Raw genomic sequence first — 24,996 nt, forward strand, 5'->3', positions numbered from 1 at the left:
GTTTAGCTGGGATCAAATGCTTTCTTCCTCTCCTGGAACAAGCCTGAGCATACAGCAGGTCTCTGAGAAAATGGCTATAGCTGTGAGATAACATTGATGCCATACAAGGGAAGCAGCTGGCTAGCAGCCTTTTGTAAGCCTTATTGAATGCTACTGATCAGCTAAAATGGAGAATGGGAGCAGATGCATTCACAGTCTAACCATGAGATTTGATTATGCACAACATGGCTATGAGTCTATTCCATACTTCTTTAACTCTTCTATCAGGAAGGCTGGAGCCTCTTTTAGTCTTCCTGCAAATTCATGCCTGGATGACCCATACTGGGATTAGTTCAAAATCTGTTCAAAACTGTATCATGTTTTACATATGTGCTTTGGGAATGGGAATCAGGACTGCTGAAGAAGGAGCGGTTGGGAAGGCAGCTTGGGAAGCCAAGCAAAACATCTGTCTTTCAGAAAAGTCATTGTTCTGGCAAAGTAAAGAAAACTTTGATCTATCCTTGGACCAATTTTTGTACCTTTTTACTTGTTGTGAGTCTACCAGATGATGCCAATTATATTCACTGCTGCTCATAGTAAACCTCAATAAAATCATAGCATTTTAATACCCTTTTGATAGCACTTTAGAAGAAGCAATTCCTTTCAGATTCATCCAGGGGTGAAATAGGACTCAGTCAACTTACATAGGCTCTGACATTTCTTTGGAACAGCACATATTTATGCCTGAAGACTGACTAGAAAACTGTCAGTGTGCATTTCAGGTTCTTGTCTCTTGCTGGCTTATTCATCAAGTGCTCCCAATGCATAAATTCTGCAAAACTCAAATTAAAAAGGGCAGAGTACAGATTCCAACAGTGAACTATGGAAAGATCAAACATTATTTTTTTTTCTAATTTTAGCAACCTCTGCATTTTATCACATTTTAGTGATATCAGTGAGAGTGAGCAGCAGAGGTTGTTAGGGAGGAGTATGGACAGTTTTACCACTGTCCCAGCTAACCCATGGTAACTAGACATAGTAAGCTTACTGAGCACCAATGTGAAGTGAAAGGGGATAGTTTAAACCACAGGTCCACTCCTGTGAACTGAGAACCTAACTACCATGGAAGGTTTCTAACCCCTTAACCTGTTTGGACTTTGTCCTGAAAACAAATCTGACTATACCACTAGTTATCAATTCTTGGTGAATTAGAAAAACAGTAATACTTGTTCTCTTCACTCACTGATTCCCACTTTACACATACCATTGTCTCTTGAGTATGAATGTAACCTATCCTTGTCTCTGCTACATCTGTAAGAACACACAGCAGAGACTGTGATCCTTCTCTGTAAAGGAGGACATAGAAGTAACCAGCTATGAGTGTGGTCTTTATTGATTTCCAAGAAGAGAACTATTTTTAAACCATCATCTTTCATTTTAAAGTAGTCATAATCATAAAGATAAGAGATATATATTTTTAATATCTTGCTAATTAGCTACAGGATAGTATTCAAACATCAAAATATCAGTACAAACACTCTGCAATTTACAAATATTAGCATATCAACAGGGTATACTTTGAAATCAAGAACTGTAGGGTCACCCTGTAAATCTCATCAAAAGCATGTTAATACAAAAGCTGTAATCACAGAATTACTGGCTTTAAACTACTGAATTCCCTAAGGGAAGTTTTATAGTGCAAAGCAGTGTAATCATGTTTGATTTTCTTTATTGCTAACTCTGCATGGAGATCTGAAAAAAAAAAAAAAGAAGAATCACTATTAACATAAGCCAGATAACATAGGCCTTAAATGAAAATGTAAAACAATGGGCTTAAAATGATGTTCACGATGATTGCAGCTTCTGATTCACAGGAAAAAAACAACACCCTCTCATAGAGTGCCCTTTTTCCCTACTGTGTTTTCTGCATATGCTATGCACTGTTTACATGCTAAAAATAAAGCACCTTTTTAAGAGTAGAATTTGGTTTATCTCAAGCAAAACCTCGTGATGTTTTATTAGAACATGGGAAGTGGGATTTGGTTCTGGTCTTCAAAGACTGCTGGTAGCTGAGAAATCTGTTCCACAAGAGTAAGTGCTGAATTACCCTGAAAAAGCTCAATCTTCAGAGAGTTTCATTGATAAGTATGATGTTCTGATTTCAGACTTATTCCTTATTTACAAAAGCAATTGGAAAAATACATGAGTAATTGTTCCTGAAGAATCATTGCTAAATTTGGAGCAGATACAGTGGTATTCAGGTTGTTTTGGGCAACATTAAAAAAAAGATGCTGAACTTATGTATCTGTTCAGAGTTCTGGACCATGTGAATCAACAGACTGTATATTCAAGGCTTGATATTACTCATACTGGAAGCACTGGAAATTGCAATTGATTTCCTTGAGACTTTTCTAGGTCTCATGCATACATCTGGCCTTGATGCCCTCTGTTCCATTGAACACCATTAAGAAAACAACTTTTGATTATCTGCAGAAATGCTGATGCAACCAGGAAGCTTGTCAGTTCAGTACAAGCAAAATGACTGTGAAGTATAATGTCTCTCACTAGTCAAGAGCAAGAGTTACAGAGGAACATGAAGTTATATTTAATAAGTCATGAATGAATGGCTCATCACTACTTTACTGTAATAATCCAAATAGGAGTGAAAAAGACATAATTATAGTAGGAATGACTATTAAATGAATAGAGACAACTTGTTGCTTTGTAAATTGTTTAACTATTTTGGTCCATGGTGGGCCTTGTTATATGAAATTGTGAAAGACATCTCTGTAGACTCATTGGACTCAGTTGATATGGAAGAAGTTAGATATAAAAAGAAATAGAGTAATTCTTGGCCATTGCAAAACTTTTTTTATGATTCATATTTTCAGCATGCAAAGCAATCTCAAGCTGCTCCTGCTCATCCCATGTCTGTATTTTAGAAACATGCTTCCTACATGTAAAATAACCACACACAAGATTGGGGATTTACTGGCAGATGAGTTCTTCCCAATATTTGGAAGGTCAATTTAAAGTTCTCTCACAAGAATCAATGCAATTACATTAATGCAATATAAGACCTTAGCTCAGGTAGAAGGTAACTCATCAGCTGAAATGCATTAAACTTTAAATGAAACCCTCCCTTGCTAATTCAAAAGGAAAGGGATTAACTTAGAGCACCATGCTTGCTGGTTAACATAGAAGATAACTTCTAGCTGAAAGGTAATGATTTCTACACGTTACTGCTATCCTCTTCTTAATCAAACATAACCTCAATAACATAATATTGTTTGTTTGTTTGTTTTTTGACTGGATGACTTTGGCTTTGAATGGTTGAGTAATAAACAAAAGAATAACAAAGAGAAAGTGATGCTTTCCAAACAGTAATTCAGATGGATAGTCTGTGTATTGAAACATTCCTTATTTTGCGAACACTTTTGCATGTTAATAGTGACAATCCAGATGACTAAGTATGGGATATCGGCTACTGATACGATCTGTCCATGTCTACTTATGGAAAAATATCACTATGTCCAAATTTATCAGCTGTCTGTGTTTGTAGATGCCGCAGGCTCTGAGCTCTTAGACGCATAACGCAGGGTCTCACCCTCTGTGTTCAATTTCAATCAACCTTTCCTTGAAAGGTTATAGCAGGATTATATTGAATTCAAAGACAGGCAATGTGAGTAACTAAGGCAGTTAAAAACGGTAAGTAAAGAGACTGCAAGTTCTCCTACTATACGTACAATTTTTTTCTAGGGCTCTTCCAAAGTCAGCTGTTTGAAAGAAGGGGTAGTGGATAATATGGAAAAACATTAGAACATATATATATGTGTTCTAATACATATATGTATTCATATGCACATACACACACATACACACACATACACACATATATATATATATTGCCTGGCTCCTATTCCTTCTATCTCATTTCCCATCATGACATGTAGGAACCAAAAAATACAACATCCATTTGATCTTTGTTCTATGGACTATCCCTACAGGAACTGCACAGATCTTAGATTAATAATATGCACTAGTTTTCAGCCTGTTTCCTCTTGGCACAGGTTTCACAAGAAGTTATTTCTACTTCAGCTCAGAAGCTGTGAATGCTAGTAGCATTTTCAGGTAGGGGGAATAGGGACCTGCTACTTCAGTGTGTTAATAGTAATTCTAGAAATACCTCAGTACTTGCTATATAAAGTGATTCATCTTTTACCCTAATGTTTCTGTTAGTTTTCCCTAGCACACTTTTCTAATTGAGCTATTTCGAGGTAAAATGTATTTAAAGTAGTACAGATGTACTTTTTTGCTCCCCTTCCTCGTACGAGTTCCTACAGGGGCCATCCTGTCGGGGACACGCAAGAGGCGGCTGCCGGCCGCCAGGTGGCGCTGCGGGGCTGGGCCGGGCTGATCGCGGTGGCTCTCCCCAGCGGCGCCCCCTCTGGGCCGCTCCCGGCTCATCCCCCGCGGCGCTCCGGTTCCTGCTCCGCCGCTCCCGAAAGCGCTCCGCTGTAGCCGTCACAGCCCCGCTGTGGAGGACAGCCCCGCCGGGATCTCTCCCCAGAATTCCGGGCCCGGAGAAAGGAAAAGGAAGAGGGATATTTTCTCTCTTTTCATTCATTTTATTTTTTTTCCTTTGATGAACTCAGTGAAGTTCGGACAACTGACCGTGGTCCTTCCCGCTGCCGGAGGGCGAACCCCTATTAGGGAGGAAAAGAACCCCCAAAACCTTAACCCAAAGAAGCGCTTACACCCCAGAGCCCCTCAGTCGCTTCGGATCCCGGTAGCCCTCAGCTGCGGGTGCCAGTGAGCTCCTGCGAGGAGCTCATGCCCTCATTAGACAGTGCTGCCGGGGCAGCAGCAGGGACTCCGCGCTCCCCGGCAGAGGTGTCGGAGGAGGCAAAGCAGAGGGAGGATCCGCTAGGATCCAGGTAGATCCAGCTTTTACCGCTTACCAAAAGCCACCACCAGCAGGACCTCCGTCTCCTCCCTCCCTCCTCCCCTAACTCCCTCCCTCCCCTGCCCCTCCGCGATGAGAGACGGGCCAAGTCCGTGCGCGCCAGCAGCGCTCGCTGCCAGGGGCGGACGGATCGCTTTCATGTCACAGGGTGACTGCTAGCCCTGCAGAAGCTCCCCCGGCCGGGCCGGGCTGGGGCGGCGGGAGGGCAGCTGCCCCGAGGCCGGGGTGACTGCCGGCCCCGCGGAATGCTGGCGGCGGGGGATGCGGAGCCGGCTGTGGACTAACATGGGGGGCAGCCACTCCCACAGGGCGCCCGTGTTCGACGAGAACGAGGACGGTGAGTGTGGAGCTGTCCAAGGTACCCGCCGCGCCCGCGCGCCCCGTAGTTCCCATCGCTGGCTCAGCCCCGGGGTCGGAGGCAGCAGCTCGCCCTCAGCCAGGTGTTGGCAGCTTCCTCAGTCCGGCTGGGGGAGGTATTTTGGGTAGACCCTCCAGCCGGCTGCTTGCTGTGGGGTAGGTTCCCTGGGGAAGGAGGAGGGCAAGCCCACCTTTGTTTAGCTGTTTGCACTATTTATATAGCTCTTTGCTTTTATCCAAGCTAAGCTGAAGTCTAGGACACCACCGCTTGGGTTTTAAACACATGGCCAGGTAACTTCATGTGTATGTATGTGAACTGGCATTAGTTGGGAAACGAATGCCTGCTTTTCTCTTTTCATTTACAGCTGATTCTTTGCCCACCAGCCCATTTTAAATGGTGGTACATCTTTCCTCCACCTTTACTTTCTGAAACTTTTTAAAAGTTGTTCTATTACTCAGAGATTTTTTTTTTTCCCTGCTTATATAATATATCAGAAGAAAGTGTATCCAGCAAAGTTTCTGGAACACGAACAGAAGTTTGCATAAAAAATGTGGTGTCTTTTCACTTTTTATGTATTTCCATGTCACTTACTTATATAGACCATGTTTTACTGGGATTATATGACTCTCAATTTCAGTCATTCTGACTTTTAAAGCAAAGAGAACATTCCACTTTTAGGAAGCAGACATTTGTATATCAGAAAAAAAAGGTGTTGTTACTTATGGGATACATGTTGCTGCACAACTGGGTAACTGATACTTCATTTTGTATATATCCATTTCATTCTGGTTCCCAAAATATTTTATTGAGAAATGCTTGTCCCTCAGCAGACTTTGCTTTGCCTTTCTGAGGTTCATTACAAGTCAGAAACATTTGTGCTCTTTCCTATCCATTCAGGACACATGGAGACATTTGCATTGTTTTGCTCGTATAGAGGAAAAATATTAAATAAGTTTTTATGGGGATGAATATATATTTGCTTACATTTCAAGCACATTTACCACTCCCTATTTCTTGGCAAAGCTCTAAGAGGTATTTGGTGTGGTTTGGTTTACAGCAGTTTATTGTTTGTATGGAGTAAGGGACTAGAGTATTTACTGTAGGTGTATTGTGATGCAGTAGCTGTGATTTTTCTTGTCATTTACCATTTTCAGTCTTTTACCATAAATAAATGCTATGTAAACAAGTGAGAAAGAAACCATTCTCCACTGTAAAATTATAATGGTGATCATTTACAATAAGTCATGTAAATCTTAATGTAATTCTCCAAGAGTGAAAGTGTAGTGTTAATCTTGTCTAGATACTGCAAGGTAAAAAAAAAAAAAAAAAAAAAAGGCCCTGCCTTTGTGAGTGTTTTGACTGAGCTCTCTTGAGTTAACATGTTCCATGAATTATTACTATTTCTTTTTTTTTTTTTTTTTTTTTGCCAATGAGAAAAGGCTGTGGTCAGTTTATGAGTAAAATGAACAAAGTTCAAGAATGAATGAGAACAGAGAGGACTTCATGCCACTTCGCTCTTTTATCCTCAGGAAAACAATTTAAAAAAACCAAAACCATGTACACACAAGCTATTTATGCATTTCTACTAAGACATTGCTATTCTTTGCTTGTTTTTTTTTCCCCCCATTCTGAATGTTCCTAAAATATTCATTTTTTTTTTTCCTCTTAAGACATTATGCTTAGTACAACCATCTAGTTGTGAAAAGCCATTGCTTTTGAAATAGATAACCTATTCTCTATACTGCTTATGAATTATAATTCAGGATGGAATTTTCCCAAGTACCTAAAAAATATAGGAAGATATAATCTCTTTGAAAATCTATCTTGCAAAATGTAATCCAAAATTAAGGAGTATTTCATATTGCTCCTAATATCTACAATAGTAACTGCTTTCCACAATACTGGACTCAATATGAAATCAAAATTTAAAAAAAGCAAAAAACAACAACAAAAAACAAACAAACAAAAAAGCCCACAACACACTGTTACAAAGAGAAAGTTCATCTGTTTCTTGAGACTATATAATTTTGTTCAAGAATAAGAATATTTACCAATTCGTATAGACCCGGAATAAATGAGTTGTGTGTAAATATGTCGGCATAATAAAAACCAAGTTATTTAAAGAGTTGTTTGTAGTGTCACAGATGTCTCCTGTGAGAGAAATGAACAGAAAAACATACTGTCATTTTACATTCATGCATGTCAATGCTGGATGTAGAATAAATCATGAATTTAGGAAGATGTTTAAAACAATTCACTATCACTTCATAAGTCGTAGAAAAAGTTTCATATCCAGTGTAGCATTTAGCAAAGTACACAGAAAGAGTGGATGAAGAGCAGCCAGGAACAGCCTGACAAATCCGTAGACTATCTGCTCTAGGGTTACCAGTCATGTTTTCTCTCTAATGAGGATGAGTGTCAATGCAATGAGTAGATCCAAAACTTAGACAGCGTACGTAGACTTCTAAGGGTGGATATCACTGATAGGATAATCAAAACTAATCCAGTCAGAAGACAAGCTGCAAACAGTGTTGTTCAGTCTCCAGTTATCATAGACACCATCTTCCATCATTATCAAATGCTGATCTTTTCAAAAGTTGTCATATATACAATTTTAAAACTAGTTATATTTGTTCACTATGTCCTATTTTTGTTAGAAGGATCTTGCGGAACCTTACTCTTTTAATGGGTAGAAGCATCTGCCTTCTTGATTAAAAGCATGCTTGACCTATATATAAAATTTATTTCAACATTTTCACCAGCTTAAATAGCTCTTCATCCTCCATGGTGATTACTCCAGTGCACTGATAGATACTAACAAAAATGTTCCCTCTCACTCTTCATTCTGTAAGAAAACTTCTACTTTTCTTATTTCTCCTGCTTTTTCATTCTCACTGTGCCTTATCTGTATGTATTTAAACTCATTTTGATTACATGCATATAATTCAAATCCCTATAATTACAGATAAGTTTTCACTAGAACCTTTCCTGATCTCTACTGGAACTAACTTTCCCAGTATAGACTGTAACTACCTATGCCCTTTTCATGTGCATATCATACAGACAGTACTCAGACATCTTGTGATGAATTGGCTCACTAATACCCTTTTCAGGAATTTCCACTGATGAGTTCCAATCTACAGCAGGAATTTTAAGTGCTCCTGAATGTGTGACTTCACTTTGCAGTGAAAAAGATTGAATTTCAAGCCATTCCTCACATTCAGGTCCTCACTGAATGTAGCCCTAACTTCTTTCCCTGTGATTCTCTGATCCTCCGTTATTCTAACAATGTTGTGAATTATCACTACCCTCACTAGCTCAATGGCAGTTTTCAAGTCCACTGAATATATTGTGAACATATTAAATTGGGTCATTTCCATACCTCATTCTCTCTGCTGTTATCTCTCTTCAGCCTGATAATTTTCATTTCAAAATAACATTGTCTTCTTTAGTATCTCCTTTCATTTTGCCAGGTAATGCTCAACTTTCTCAGCTTTACGTATTCTTTCTTACATATTGCTCCATTGAAATTCAGAAAAATGAAATTATGACAAATGTACTACATACAAAATAAGTTTATCATCAAGGAAAAGTATCTAGTTATCTCTCACGCATCAGTGTTTGGTGAACTCATGGATTTGATCTCAGTTTTTCTTCTTAGCCTAGACTAAAGCACAACAAGAGCTAGGAAAATCCAATGAATGGAATCCTTTGTCTACAGCTTACACTCTTGCTAAGGAAGGTCAATGGGAAAATATATTTCATTTCTTGATTTTTATTGCTGTATTTTTTGGATAGACAACTAGGTCCAGTGTAGCAACATTGCTACCTCTACTCAAAGCTAGATGCTTTAATGGACTGGAATTATAAGATTTTTACAAAAGTCTTTGTTTGGATGAATGCTGCTGATGTAAGGGAACTTTGAGTCTCTTTGTCTTTAATACTTTCTCATAAAGAATACAGAGCATATATCCTCTCCTGAATAGGTGTTTCCAGCAATAATATAGGAAAGGGAAAGGAGTATATCTTTCTTGAGTTTTAGCTCTTGGAAAATAATTTTAAGTTCACAGAAATGGCAATAGAACAGTGAGAGGAATACTATTTGTAAATGTTACTTTCAAATTCTCAGTAAATATTATAAGTAATGAATATATTATCAATAACCTGGCAACTTTAAGGAATATGTTTCATGATAAATTTATTTTACTGTGCTCTGTTAAAACTGATATTTAATTAAATAGTTAAAAATAATATTCAACATGTGAAAATCAAATGGTTGAAGAGAACTATTTTTCTACTACTAAATAGTAATAACAGCTATTTGCCTATATGTTTGTGGAAGATACGCAGGAAAGGATAAGAAATAAAAGTGTTAGAGGGTAGAAACTGGAACTTTGAATTGATATGTCAGTTGTATTTGGCTTTGAAAAGGAAAACCCAGAGAAAACAGTTTTACTGTGGTGGCTTGTAGAAACAAGTGCACTGATTTCTTATAAGTTTGCTTTTATATTTATAAAATGACTTTACTTTTCAAACAGTTATTTCCAACAGTTCTTAGCAGTTATTGATGAGCTTTCAGTACAGAACAGTACGGGACAGGAGGAGAATATGGTCAGAGAGGAGTAAATGGTAAGACAATATGATCATACCAGGTAGTCCCATAGGTACTAACTGCCAAATTGTTGTCAAGAGTTTGCATAGATTGTGCCAAAGAAGACAAAGAATCATGACATGGCAACAATCCTCAGTCATTATCTTCCTGTCCCAGTCTTTTAAAGTGTTTGTTACAATGTGCACAAATACTGTGGACTTCTTCAGATACTAAATAATAATTTCAGGTGAAAGCTAACATTAGATCATGGGCTCTCCTTTTCCACAGAGAACTCCAAAGAAAAACTGAATGAATATGGCAATTTCATTTTTAGATTTTTGCTCTTCATTCCCTTAAATGAACCGCAAGTCTGTACCATACTTGATGGTTTTAAAAATCCGAAAGAGGATTAGAACCCTGACAATTTCAAGGAGCAGTTAAGTGTTTATCCATCTTATTTTACCATCATCCAGATTCAACTCCGCCAGCAATTGCTTAGAGGTGAATTAGGTGAATTTTCAACATCCTTCCTAAACATGTTCTCTATGATTCCATGATATGATTTTCCGATTTGATGGAAATATCCATATCAGGGCCTCTGTATTAAATAAAGGTATCATGTAAGTACCTACTGCTACTTTTGTAGCCTTCTGGAATTTACACAAGTTGTTGATGTGGCCCCCCAACTCTGAGAATGCTACACAATTTCTCAGTGGCTCGTTGTCTAAGAAGTGTGAGTGTTTTATCCATGTTGATATGCGTGTTATACAGCATGTCTGGAACTCAGGACAGGCTTTTTGGAAAACTGCATACAAATAATTCAAGGTTAAGCAAGCTCCAAACAAGATAAGCTTAGAGAATCCAAATCAAAATCATGGAAAACTCTGAATGTTAAAGAAACTGTGATAAAACAAGATTGTTATCTAAATCAACACCATTGCTTTTACTGTCGCTCCTTTAAAAATTCATAAATTATGTCTCACATCCCTGCTTGTAGCTGGCTTTTACAGATACTCTGCTCATATCTGAGCTGCTGTGGTGTTTTGTGCCAAAAGAATAGGATTTCAGAGAGCTGCATTCTGCAGGACTTGAAAAGCTTGAAGAATACCATGAGCTGGAACTAGAAAATTTAAATTAATCTGAAACTAATATTGCAAATCAATATCTGAATATCTTTGCCAATTTCTTATAGGGAGGTTTAGGTTAGATATTAGGAAACACTTCTTTACAGAAGGGGTTATTAAGCACTGGAGTAGGCTCCTCGGGGAGATGGTTGAGTCACCATCCCGGAATGTGTTTAAAAATTGTCTGGATGTGGTGCTCAGGGGCACGATTTACTGGTGGGTTGTTAGAGTTAGGGTAGTATGGTTAGGTTGCAGTTGGACAGGATGATCTCGAAGGTCTTTTCCAACCTGAGCAATTCTAGAATTCTTATAAGAAAGATTCTCATCATGTGACATCACCTGTGGGAAAGTATTTGAAAAAACTATATTTCTGCAGAGACATGATTTTCAAGTGTACAGACACATTAAACTACCTCTACTCCACAGTTTTGTCTTCGTGGATAGCAACATTCAAAAGAAGAGTCTTTCACTTCTGCCAGGGAGATCGTGAGTCTGGCTGTACTCATTCCTCTTTGACATCTTCCCATACAGCAAGGAGAAAGAGGTGCAGCTCCTCATATTAATACCCACTAACAATGGGCTCTAACATGGTATTGAATGCATAATTGGCTGCATTTGGCATGAAAGAGTTCCTTGATGTGGATGTGTGGACATGGGTTACAAAGCCAGCAGTATTGTGAGAATGCAGACTTTTTTTTCAAAATCTTAGGTACATTCTGTCCAGTGAATGAAAGGTAGTTCAGCCTGGAATGAAATACTACACCTAAATGAATTAGAAAATGACTAAAACAATCTTAGGAGAAAAACTAATGAGGATTTATGATCTTGCTCATAAATACTCAACTAAACTAATCCCGTCCCACCAGGATTGTTTTAACGTTTCCTCTTCTAAATGTTAGCATGAGAATGAAGAAGGCTGGGATTTTGTTGGCCATGCACAAGACTCTTCTAGATTCCACCTGAAATAGCAAGGCTGGGAAAGCAGAAGTGGAAACCTTCCTTGTGCTAAACCTCCTGGACAGTGATACATAGGACCAAGTACTGCAAGGCAGAAAAATATTGCCAAGGTCGTTTTTGAGTATTTTAGTGTAGCAAGAGTGAGCAAATGCTGAGATGTAAGGAAAGAGAAAAAGGAGAGATCAATCAATATGAAGCAGAAATTTCTGAAGGGATATGCAAAAGAAAAGAAGTATCAAGGCCAGCCTCAACTCAACACTATCTTACTATGGTAAGAAAGGAGAAAGAACAAAAAGCAGGGAATTAATTACACAGAATTCAGCAGGGAAAGCAGGAATGTCTGGAGAGGATAGAGCAGCAGTAGTAAGCTGACCCAGTCTCTCTTGAGCACAATTCTGCCTAATTTCATGAACTATTTGTGTTGATTACCTTAAGCTACATTCATTACTTACTGCCTAATGTAAGCTTAGGTTGAGTTGTTGAATTTGCTGACGTATTTGTGAACACTGTACACATGTATATACATAAGCTTCTGTACAAAAGGAAAAAGCAAAAAAAGCATTATTCTGCAAAAATCAAAACCTTGTGCCAGCAATAAGCAGTGTTTCCCTAACTAAATCTTATCCAGAATTTCTGTGGACTCAATCACAATTCCATATGCTTAACAGATAAGCAGCGTTTCCAGAAACGGCATAGGCTAGCATCTGTGAATTTCCTTCTTTTCTAAAGAACAAAGTTGTCTTATTGTCTGGCATTCCAGCTTTAATACAATAACTGCTCTGAAGAATTATACTGGCTTTATTTCTCTGATGATGATGCCAATAAACTACTTGCTTTATGAGAAATACTTACTCATATCACATAATATTCACTGATGGGGTCCAAGATGCCTAAACCATAGAATCACAGAATCATTTGAAATGGAAGGGACTCTTAAGGTTGTCTAGTCCAACTCCTCTGCAGCGAACAGGGATATCTACAGCTTGATCAGGCTGCTCAGAGCTCCATCCAGTCTGACCTTGAATGTCTCCAAGAATGGGACATCTACTACATCTCTAGGCAACCTGTTCCTGTGCCTCACCACTATGATTGTAAAAAAACATTTTCCTTATTCACCCTCTTTTGATTGAAACCATTTCCCCTTGTCCTATCACATCAGATCATGCTAAAGAGGTTGTCCCTTTCTTTCTTACAGCCCCCCTTTAGATACTAAAAAGCCACTATCGAGTCTTTCCAAAGCCTTCTCTTCTCCAGGCTGATCTGCTCCAGCTCTCTCAGCCTGTCCTCATAGGAGAGGTGTTCCATCCCTTGGAACACTTCTGTGGCCCTCCTCTGGATGTGCTCTAACAGGTCTATGTTTTTCCTGATAACTCCACATCTCAATACAGTACTCCAAGCGAGGTCTTACTAGTGCAGAGTAGAGGGGCAGAATCACCTCCCTCGCCCCAGTGACCACAGTTCTGTTGATACAGCCCAGGATACAGTTGGCTTTCCAGGTTGTGAGGACACATTACTGGTTTATGTCCAGATAATCATCCACCAATAGCCCTGAGGCTGTTTCAGCAGGGCTGATGCTCTATCCTTACATCCCCATGTTGCACTGATTGTGGGAGTTGCCACTTAACCCAGGTGCAAAGCCTTCACACTTCAATTTGTTGAACCTCATGAGGTTCACCTGATCCCACTGCTCAAGTGAACCAGCGTCTCAGTAAACAAAGAGGCTGAGTATTTATAATACAGATATTGGGGTCTAGAACTGATTATCTTAATACAGCATCCCATAAAATGCCTGTTAATTTCATTTTAATTACTGAGAATTTAACATTGTACTTAATATATATATGTATTAAAATATACTTCAAATTTATTTTTAAAATATAATTTAGAGAATATGGCAGGTGGGCTTTAATTTTACTTCCTCTATGCAAAGAGGTTTTACATAGATACAAATAATTTAGCTTTATAAAACACAAATTCATAGAGAAAATAGGAAAAAATGAAGGCACGTTTTGCTTCACAGGTGAGTGCTACCAGTCTTTCCCTTTCACATTTTCTGCTTCATTGACTCTTAGAAATAAAAGGGAAGTACAGCATGTGGTGTGCTTCCAGGAAAATCTTAGTCAGCGCTCTACTGAAGTGTTAGGCAACAAGGAACTCTAAGAATATGAGTGTGCTTTCATATTGCAGAAATGAGAACTCTTTTTCCTTTCATTCTTAAATAGAATAATATCATACAATGGTTTGGGTTGGAAGGGACCTTAGAAGTAATCTAATTCCAGCCTCCACCCCTATAGGTAGGGACACCTCCCGCTAGACCAGGTTGCTCAAAGCCCCATCCAGCCTAGCCTGGAACACCTCCAGGGTGGGAGTATTCACAGCTTCACTGGGCACCCTGTTCCAGTGTCTCACCACCCTCACTGTATAGAATTTCTTCCTAATATCTAGTCTAAATCTACCCTCTTCCAGTTAAAAGCAATTTCCTCTTGTCCTTTCACTATGTGCCCTTATGAAATGCAATTCTCCAATATAAAAAGTCCCTCCCCAGGGACAAAATACATTATTTTGTACCACAGAGAAGTATTTGCGTTGTAATCATCTCTCACTGAATCATTGTGTCCTCATGCCCTATATTTCCACATTGGCTCCTATAAACTGGGTCTTTTCTTAAGTAAATCAAATAATCTAGATGAACTGGCTAGGATTTGTAAGGAGATTTGACAATTTTTATTTAACTACTAGAAATTTGAACTCTGTACAAAACATTCATAAGAATCTGATGTCTCTGCTTAAATCACTGTCCTCACATACTGACTGTCAACTTTAGATATTTCCCAATTTGGCTTTCTTTATCTATTGGGAAATCTAGCAATATGCACCAAGGAAAGCTTTCTGAAGGTTTCAGTTTATTGTACTTGTATGCAGCCCATCAAGGTTTATTTTTTTTCATTTTTGTGCTTAGCTTCCACACAAAATAACAAATGTTTTTTCTGTCTATAATATTTTTTTCTTCTACATACCTTTTCTGCAATCTGTCACAAGCCTTGACACACAAGCATTAAATTCTATAATGCTTTTATTCTTAGAAGTGTTTTGCCCTGTATTACGACAAGCTTATTAACAGCGGTATAAACACATATATTACTTTCATTTATTCCATAATCAGCACAAAGACATTAGCCATTAAATTAAAGGAAGCCCTCTTAGAATGTAATAACAAAACATTACTGGAGTTGTAGCACCCCGTTATGCTGGTTTTTAAGGCTTTAATGTTAACTGGATGTAGCTGATGACACTTTGTTTCTCAAATTTTATTGCAAGTATTCTCCTCACAACATGAAATCGTAGTGTTAAAAGTCTGTACTTTGTTTTTCTTTAATTCTTTTCTAACTTTTCTATTTTGAAAATATTTATTTTGTATATATTTTATCAAATCAGCCATACAGTTTTGTTATCTGAATCAAACTGTAAAATATATCAGTAACGTGCTTTTTAGCATCCTACTTTGTTTTGAGAATGTTTTCTTGCTTTTTACTTCACATTCTTTCTCATTTTCTTTCTCTTTCTTTCTTTTTTTTTTTTAAGTTCTTTGAAGTTTGAAAACTTTTAGATAATGATAAAGCTGTTGTTAATTTCTACCCCATTGCTTTTAGCCTGGTTTGATACCAAAGAAAACAGAGTAGTAGCTGTGTCACTGAATTACTAATGCTATTCTGCATACGATTGTTGTATTAAGTAAAATATATATATCTATGCAGCAATATATACCAATGGGTCATAAAAGATGATAATTCCTTTTCCTACATTTGGAGTAATAATGCCATTCCTAATTTAGCATCTAAAAATGCAAACTGATTTAGTGCCTCCAGTAATTGTAATTTCCTTATGATATTGTTTTGCCTCTCTTGCTGAGCACTGGAATCTGTTCTTAGTTTTAATTTGCTGTTCTCTGTGATTAGCTGTCACTCTGGTAAAACAAAGTAGTAATATGTGAAATCACTACTAACATCCTGAGCGTCCTCCATACCTCTCTGAAATCATCCTCTGCTTTCCCCTGGATTGTTTTTACGTGTTACAATGATTGTACTTATGCCTTTTGGGGTTATGTTCAGATAAACCTTTGTTCAAACAGTAAAGCCTGCAAACTCTCCTGGGAAAATGCACATCTTAGGCACTGTGATTTGCTACACAGAACTCAAAGTCAAAGAACAAAAGAAAATCAAAAGATCCTTTCTGAAAAGAAGGAAAAAGATATTATTTTACATCCAGCTTCATATTTGACTGCTCTAGCCTATGAATACTACAGCGGTAGCTGCACAATCTTATGCACAGGGCACTACTATAAAATAAATCAAGTTAGCCTTTACTGAGTTAAGTTTGGATATAATGGGAGGAAAAGTCACTAAGTGCTGTAAGATTTTGTTGACAAAGGGTCACAGAATAGAGAATTCTACTGATAATCCTAACCTTCAGCAAGGAAGTCCTTGAACCTTCCTGCCATTATTTTGTTACATTTTCTTGCTGTGGGACAGATGGCAGCAGTCTGACAAAGTGGTGTCTGATATGGAAATGCGTATGAAACAAAGGTGTGTTATTGAATTCCTCCATGTGGATGAAACAGTAGTCTTTGACATTCATCAGTGCTTGCTGTTTATAGAGACCAAACAGTGGATGTGAGCACAGTGAAGTGGTGGGTGCATTTCAGCAGAGAAAATAGTGATGTTCAATACAAGCCATGTTCTGGATGGCCATGTACAGCCATATAACGCGAGGCAACAAAGAGTGTCTTGATCAGCTCACCAGCAGGAATAGGCAAATTAGAATCAGGGAGCTGTGTTCAGTGAGTTGGGAATAATGGTGGCAACACTGGAATATCATAAAGTTTGCACCAAGTGTGTCCCACAAATGCTCACATAGAAACAGAAAGAACACTGCAGGTAGTGTCAGGCCAGAGAAGAAATCGATCTTTATCTTGCAACAAAACAACTGCAGGCCTCATACCACTTTGAAGACTATGGAGCACATTGCCAATCTTGGCTGGGCTGTCCTACCATGGCCACAATATAGTCTGGATTTTGTGCCTTATGACTTCCACCTCTTTGGGCTAATGAAAGATAGACTGAACAGGCAACATCTTCTTAGCAACAACACCATCATGGCAGCCATGAAATAGTGAGTCACTTCTGCTGGTACAGATTTTTACAAGTGTGGCATGCAGGCTCTTGTTCATTGCTTGTTAAAATGCACAGCTAATGGTGGTTACTATGTGGAACAAAAGTGTTTGTAGCTGAGAATTTGCATTATCAAATAGTGTTTTTGTGTTCTCTGTATCTGTTGTAGTTTCCATGGAAATAAATAAGAGGCATTACTTTTGGAGTGACCTATGTAATTTAGAAAAAGAAAATACAGCACAGCAGATCACTCAGGGAAAAATGATGATCACTATCACATGGAACAAATTTCTTCAAGTCTCTAGTGACTTTAAGCTAATTTCCTGACCTTTTTCCATCTGTTTGTTGATTAACCTAGACAAAATCCAAACCTACCAACCAAAAAGAACCATATACATTTGGTGCTAGAAAAGAAACTGTTCTTTTTTCCTTCTTGTTATTCTGAAAGTTTTTCATCTTGTACTGTGAAGAAGTAAGACTATTTAGTGTTTTTTTTTTTTTTTTTTCCATAAAAAACAACCAGAGGAAGCTTTGAGCTACTAATTCACAGTATTATTCTAGTTAAGAAAATATAGGTATACTTATATTAATCATCCCTCTCTTTTGCTCTCTTTCTCTCCATATATTTTTATGTATGTACATTAGTCTCGTCAAAACATATCTGGTGTATGTGGTAGAGAACTCTAGAACAGATTACCAATATTCACTGTTTTCATCTAACGTCTATAAATAAAATTGAGATTCTATTTCTGTGATTGTAGAGAATTGGTATGAGCACACTTAATAGCACCAAATGTTTCAGCATTACAAGTAACAAACCTTCTGCTGCATTGAACAGTTTTATCCTCTGCTGTTCACTGTTTGTGCTCTGCAGCTAATAATTTTCGCTGTTAAAATTAGAAGTTATTTCCATTAATACCATTTAGCAACACGTCCCCTAGATCAAATGAATCTTTATATTCATTCCTGTTGTGTGGTGATATAACATAAGTCTTTATAAATTAAGTTGTGGCTGAGAGAGACTACTGACCTGCTGTTAATGCTTGCCCCCAGCTATAAATCTGGGAACTATGTTTGGTCTGAAGTCCTCCGGTCCTCAGCCACCCTGGTGCCAGCTGACATGGAGCCACAGAGTGGAGATGAGGTGGATTTGCTTTGTTTTGTGACTGTATCTAAGCTTACTTTAATTTTTTTCATGTTTCAGACAAAGGCCCCAATTTTCTTATTCATATTTACTGTTTTCAACAATGCTTGGGTCTATCAACTTTGACGTAATTGCTTGTGGTGTGTAAATAAGCATACTTGTATCAGGCTGGAACTATCTCAATATTATCACTGGAAGGACTCCCCAGAGGTAAGTGGTGCAATGATGAGAGAATAAGTAATGAGCTCCAAATCAAAAACTGCCACAGTTAGATGGCCATTGTATGTACAGCAGCCATCCATCTTATTCAGTCTCGATATCAAAACTACCAATTTCATCACAAAATATTTATCTGCAAACCTTTAGATAAAAATATTTGGCTTGCAGTGGCATTCTGCAGGTTCTTTATGAATTAAATATAGCTGCTAGTATGTAATTTCTTTTTTTTCTACCTTTTCTATCCACCTTGAAAGAAATAGTCACACACACAAAAAAGTAAAAATAGAAATGTTATATTAAATATTAAATTTACCTACTAATTTAGGTCATTGTTTCAACTCTACTTGGGAACTATTGATCATGTTATCCTGTTGGAATGCGTTCAGATTTGACAAATGTTTCACTTTGAACAGGTAGGTAAAAAGCCTTTGGGAGTCCCACAAGAGCTTTTACTTCAAAATGGCAGACAAAATGAAGTGATTCTTATGAAATCAAATGATTTGTACAGTGAAATAGTAAGAATTCTAGCTATAATAAAAAGCCAGGTACTTTTCAGCTTCAAATCATGTCAAAATTAAAACTATAAAGAAAGATTCAGGTCACTTCCAGAATCTCAGATTTGGACTTAGGTTTCCATTCCTAAAATGGACTTCATTTTTGTTTAGAAATATAGTTTTCAAAAATTATGATACCTATGAGTGAGATGCAGCTCAGTTGCTCACTTACATAGTGAAATTCATTTCATTGCCGATGATGGGTGACTATGGGTGGTCTAAAGGATGGAGTTAATGGAAATCAGCATCTTAAAAGCTGATGGAAATCTGGCTGGTATAACAGGCATCTAGATTCTGCAGGACTTGAAGGCTCTTTATGCTCATGCAGTAATGCAGTACTTGAAATTTTCTTTAACTTTGTCATATGGGAGCACTGCCTCTTAATTGTAGTTGCTATCTGTTCTACCAGTTTAAACACTTCTCTTTTCCATAATCAGGAGCAATTTTCCTTTTTCCAGTCCTCATGCTACTCATGAGTCTTCATGAGTCCTCAGTTACTGCTGTACAACTCTGCTACCTGCTGTTCTATCCCATTACTGTAAAACACTTGTCCAGACTGAAAATGGCACTGTGTAGTAGGAACAGGGAGGGGTGGTGGCCTCATCAACACAGGTGCAGCCTACTGTCCCCAAGTTAGATGAGCAGTGAAGGTAAGTGATGGAAAGCAAGGTCCAAGATTCCAAATGGTGGATAAGGTTCATAACCAGACATGGATGTAACCACAGCCTAGCTCAGGTGAAGCACAGCTCAGCAAAGACAGGATGGGTCCCAGCCAGGCTCCTCACAGTTCTGTTTCGTGTAGTTGGTTTTGCAGTGGCTAGATCCAGACTCCAGCTGCAATGGGTCTCCTGAACCAATAGCAAGGTGATGGTGGGAGAGAGGCAAGTGAAGATGATAATGATCTGGTAGCCTTAAATGGTGTCCTCAGAGCTCCAAGTCATATCAGAAATTTTTAAAGTTGATTCTTGCAAGAGCCATGAGATACAAGTTCCTGGACATCTTCAGAAATTGTTCTGGAAATTCTTGTTATTTTGACACTATTTTCAAATTCCAAAAGATAAATCAGACCCGGACAGCCACTTTTACATCTGGCAGGTCTTACCACTTCTTTTGAAAGATTTTTTCTTTGGAGGGAGCACCTCTGTTACCAAACTAATGAGCAGTAACCTTACAATGGCAAGCAAATATCATGTCCACTGCTCCACCCACACTTCAGGCATACTTTTGCTATGAGTTAGGACTGGCATTATTCCTTTGACACCTGTGGGTTTTGTTTGGGCTTAAAAACACTAAATGGGAGAATCTCAACTGAAACATGAATCATTCTCACCCTTTAGTATCCTTATTTACTGCCATGGTTCTATTTGTAATTGTGGTTTGGGGGGAAAAAAAAAAAAAACGTAATTTTTGCAGACCCAGTTTTGGAGACAGAAAGGGACCTGAAATTAGAAGGAAAAGAGGACAGCAGCTCGTAGTTTGCCTAGATGTTTGGATAAAATCTTGTTCATGTGATTTCCTAACCTCCCACTAACACAGCACCAAAACTCATTCTCTGAAATCCTATCAGAAAGAAGAGTAGTCTTAGAGCCACCACACAAAGAAGCCTAAAGCAAAGGGGTTTCTTACCCCACTTTCCCTGGCATTATAGAGGCCTCCATGTGGATAAAATTGACTGATGCCTCACTGAGGATTTTGATGATAATTTTGTTTAAATAGTTGTTCTCCACCCGAGGATGGCTGGTGAATTTTATCATAGGAGAAAACTGTTTGGTCCACTGAAATTTGACGCTGTATTCCCATAGCAACTTCCCTCGGCCTTCCAGTTCAGTTATTAATGAGGTTATCCTCATAGTAACTCTGTGGGAGGAGAATATTCCCACTTTCTAGTTGAAAAAAGATGCTGCTTATTCTGTTATGTGTTTCCTGATCTCCTGGGGAAATCTATAATTGTTAAAGTGGAACATAGGCTTTTTGTATTATAGCAATATATTCTGTTAAGAAGTACATTTTCTGTTGGACATAGTTGTCAACCTATTTCTTCTAGCAGTAGATTACAGAGATTCTTTTTGTCATCTTAGTCATAAGTAGGCAATATCATCAGTCAGGAACCCACTTTTCTAATCAAAATGGAGTTATGTATTGTTATGAAAACTCTTAAAGATATTTTGTATTTGAGCAGGTTATGAAATTTCATTCCTTAGCTCTGATGTCAACTTTATCCTTTGAAAGAACTATGACCAGCACAGAGACTCATAAAGCCTTATCAGCTACTCTCTGGCAGTGACATGGTCTAGTACATCTGTTCAGTAGTTCCTTGATGATCTTTGATGTTTCAAGTATTGATACTAGCTTAACCACTTTTCTGAATTAAAGCTCTGTCCTGTAGCAAAACAGAATTGCTTTCACTGCAACTTCATTAAAATGTTCACTGATCTTAAAAAAATAAATAAATAAAATTTACTGACTTGTGAATTTATAATGGTAAAATTTCATAAATTACTGTTTTATAGTAAAACACCTGGATGAGTGACTAGTATGATATCAGAAGTTCCAATTACTTTTCGCTAAAGAATGTAGTCTATGCAAAAGAAACTTCTCTAGACTAGGGAAAAAAAGGTTACCTGAATGTTATATGCAAATAGAATGTAGATACACCTAAAGTGATTGCAAAAATCTTCCATTATGGTAAACTAACTTATAGTTATCCTGAAGATTTGACATTGTATAACTAAATCCTAATTATTGTACGTGGCAACGAGGGACAGGCTATGGAATTAAATTGCAACTGATGGCCATTATTACTGAACACACTAAACCTAATAACCTAATAATATCAGTTCTTCATGTCACATAGATCCAGTGCCAGCCTACCTGGAGAGAGAATCATGTACTTTCAGATGGCCAGTTACAATGAATTCTGCGCACAAGATGCGAGCACCCCCGTTACACAAATGCATAACTGTTCCCAGCTACCACCAAAACTTATCTGGGCTCAGGCTGGTGCAGTTAAACTGCCTCATTGATACCCACCAATTATGGCTATGTAGCAAAGGCAAAATATATATATATATATATGTTTCAGTCCATTCTGAGAAATATCTGGCTTTGTATATTATTTTTCATAGCACTGAATTATACCTCAGTACATAAAGTCCCTATCATCCCCTAGCCCTAGGCCATTCATAACAATCTGTGGTTATTTGCTAGTTGTTGAAAAACAGTAGTAGACTTGGCACTGCAAATTCCTTTTGCTTCTTTTGTTTAACTTAAAAGTGAAAGCCCCTGAATTTGAAGTCCACGTTAATCTTTTCAGGTCGGTGTATAGATGATGTATGGACTAGTCATCATGATGTCAGAAGACCAGTGAGCTATTGAGAAATTTTGCTTCAAAATAATGTTGCAAAAGGATTACACTAACCTGATCCACAGGATCAAGGCCTTCTAAATTGATGGCCCATCATCAGCACTCAATCTCGTGCTCTCAGTCTGTGGTACCAAATTACTGTTTTCAGACCAATTTGATCTGATTGGTACTCCTCCACCCCCATGGGCATGGAAGTAGCATTAGAAGAATGTCTTGTCTGTTGTTCACCTTCAACATTTTGACTGCACAGATCTCTTTGTCTGTCTCTTCTCCTCTTCTGGTCTTCACTATTTTACAATTCTACCCTTTTCTGAACTTGCTGATGCCTTTGTTCACTATTCTGGGACAGGAATAATTATAAACTGCCTTTTTGCAGTATAAGTTTCCATTCATGCTTCCCACTACTGTATTTTGTGGTTTTTTTTTTCTTTTTTCTTTTGTTTTTGAGCTGTTTCAGACACTGTTATTTTAAATCTTGGGTACCTCTCATGGGAGGTTCACTTTGGTTGTTGGCTGAACCACTAATAATCATTGGGATTTCTGAAGACCTTGTCATATATAATATTCTGTGCTAATTTTTGCTGCTCATATCATCAACGGTGAAGTTAAACAGATGGTCATTCTTTCCTATTTTATACTGCACTGCCTACAAGGACATGCTATCAGCTTGGGCTAGAGGGTATAGCTGACTTTTTGCAAAAATAACACATATTTGATGTCCTCTCTTTTCTGCCTAGCTATCACCTCTATTCAATATTTTGTTTGTTTTCTTAATAAGAAATAATTTCAAATTCATTAGATTAAATGAGTAACTCTGTCTTCAAATAATAGCAGCTGTACTTTAGACTATGTTAATTCAAATCTTTCTTGTATAGTATGTTATGTTATTATTTCTATTTATTTTTAGAAGGAAGTTTGGTTCTCTTCCTGAGACTGATGTCTGAGGCAAAACAGCTGCTTAGCAGAATGACTTAAATCTGTCTTCACCTTTATTGCCTTTGATTGCTTAAGTCTGAGGAGAAAATAGAAGAATGATAGCCAGCATATTTAATGGGACAGGGATGAGTGTTTGAACTCTACTTCTGTATTGAAACAACAACAAAACATAACTGTAAAAGTATAACATACAAAAAGTGAGTTTTACAGACTGGAAGTGATGATTATATGATATGTGTAATTTGACATAAATGATCCCGTTAGACCATCTTAGTTTTACTTTCTTAAAGTAAAAAGTAAAAAAGTAAAATAAAAAAAAAAAATTCTTTCTGGCTCTTTTACAGTGTCTTCTATAGGTCACTGCCCCTGTGCTGAATGACACTGCCTCGCACTGGATCAGAGGTTCCTTGGCTTATTCAGTATCATTTGTACTACCATAAATTGGCTAACTGATTTAACTTTTTGTTTGTTTGTTTTCCTAATGAATAAATTGCTTTCCACTGAACAGAGTGAGCAGGATTCTGGTTCCATTCAAACTGCTCAGATTTGGCATCTTTCTCAGTTACCTAAACAGTGAAGTTGCTTGCAGATTTCCCCCATACACTGCTGGGACACACTATTTGCTTTCATAAGTTTTCCTGCAGTAGTGAGTGCTGTAAGTTCCCTATGAAGCTAACTATCTCAATCTACTACCTTTGAAACTATTTTTTAAAGGGAAATTTACTTTAATGCAATATCAAAATGCTGTTAATTTCCTGTACTAAAACAAAATAAAAAAGTCTTGTGAAAACAAAGCTGTTTGTATCGCTTGGAATGAAATTCAAATTTACCTTTTCAGAATGATTTCATTTTGTGTCATTTCAAAGTTATACTACATTTCTCCTCCAAAGATGTTGGCATCTGATACTGCCATTCCCACCCATAGACAAAAATCTTGTGTCTGATTAACCAACACAGTCACCTCTAAGTGAACAGTGTGTGTCATGCAAGTGGTAAGAGTTTACTTAGCTGATGGAAGATGTAGTCCAGTCAGATATCTATCATAGATGATCAGACATGGTCATCATCACAAGGAGTAAATCTTAGTACTGATCTACCATTAAAGAAACCATTGTGGATTATTACGAAGTCTGAAATCGCAGTTTTTCAGTATCATAGAAACATCTCATTTAGATAGAGGGAGGTGAAATGCATATTTGGTTTTGCAAGATGGACTTTGTTCTGAATTTCTTTGACTGGAGTTGTAGCAGGGTGGAAGTTGACCATTGTGAACTGCTTCTGATATTTTAGAATGCAAAAATGGTATCAGTTTAAAACAAAAAAATTATTTCAATTGATAACATAAGAAAGTTACTTTTAAAATGAATGGTCGTGACTATTCTGCTCCATTAAAAGTATTTTTCTTTTTTTTCTGAGAGTAGACTAATGTTCAAGTATCAGAATTTCCCAAGAGATAAGAATTACCTTTTCTATATGTTCAGTTGCAAAACGTGATCAGGCTGAAATGTGTCTTTAAATTCAAAGCAAAATTAGCTGAGTTATGAATTACATTTTTCTGACATTCAAGTCCACTCTAATTGCAAGTAAATTCTGTCTAATTATAAAAAGTGGTTAACGTAATAATTAGTAGCAGCTT

The 24,996-nt window shown here is 37.6% G+C and overlaps 1 protein-coding gene across 1 annotated transcript in view; it reads left to right on the forward strand.

Annotated features, from left to right (window-relative positions):
• The first annotated feature begins 5,014 nt into the window (after positions 1-5,014).
• STK32B (serine/threonine kinase 32B) overlaps positions 5,015-24,996 on the forward strand; it is a 147,440-nt gene continuing 127,458 nt past the window's right edge. Inside the window, exon 1 of the mRNA XM_420796.7 lies at positions 5,015-5,282. Coding sequence (XP_420796.2) covers positions 5,207-5,282 — 76 coding nt within the window. The 5' untranslated portion in view covers positions 5,015-5,206. The remainder of the gene's footprint in view (positions 5,283-24,996) is intronic.

The sequence above is a fragment of the Gallus gallus genome, chromosome 4, assembly GCF_016699485.2.
Source record: "Gallus gallus isolate bGalGal1 chromosome 4, bGalGal1.mat.broiler.GRCg7b, whole genome shotgun sequence".
Lineage (NCBI taxonomy): Eukaryota > Metazoa > Chordata > Aves > Galliformes > Phasianidae > Gallus > Gallus gallus.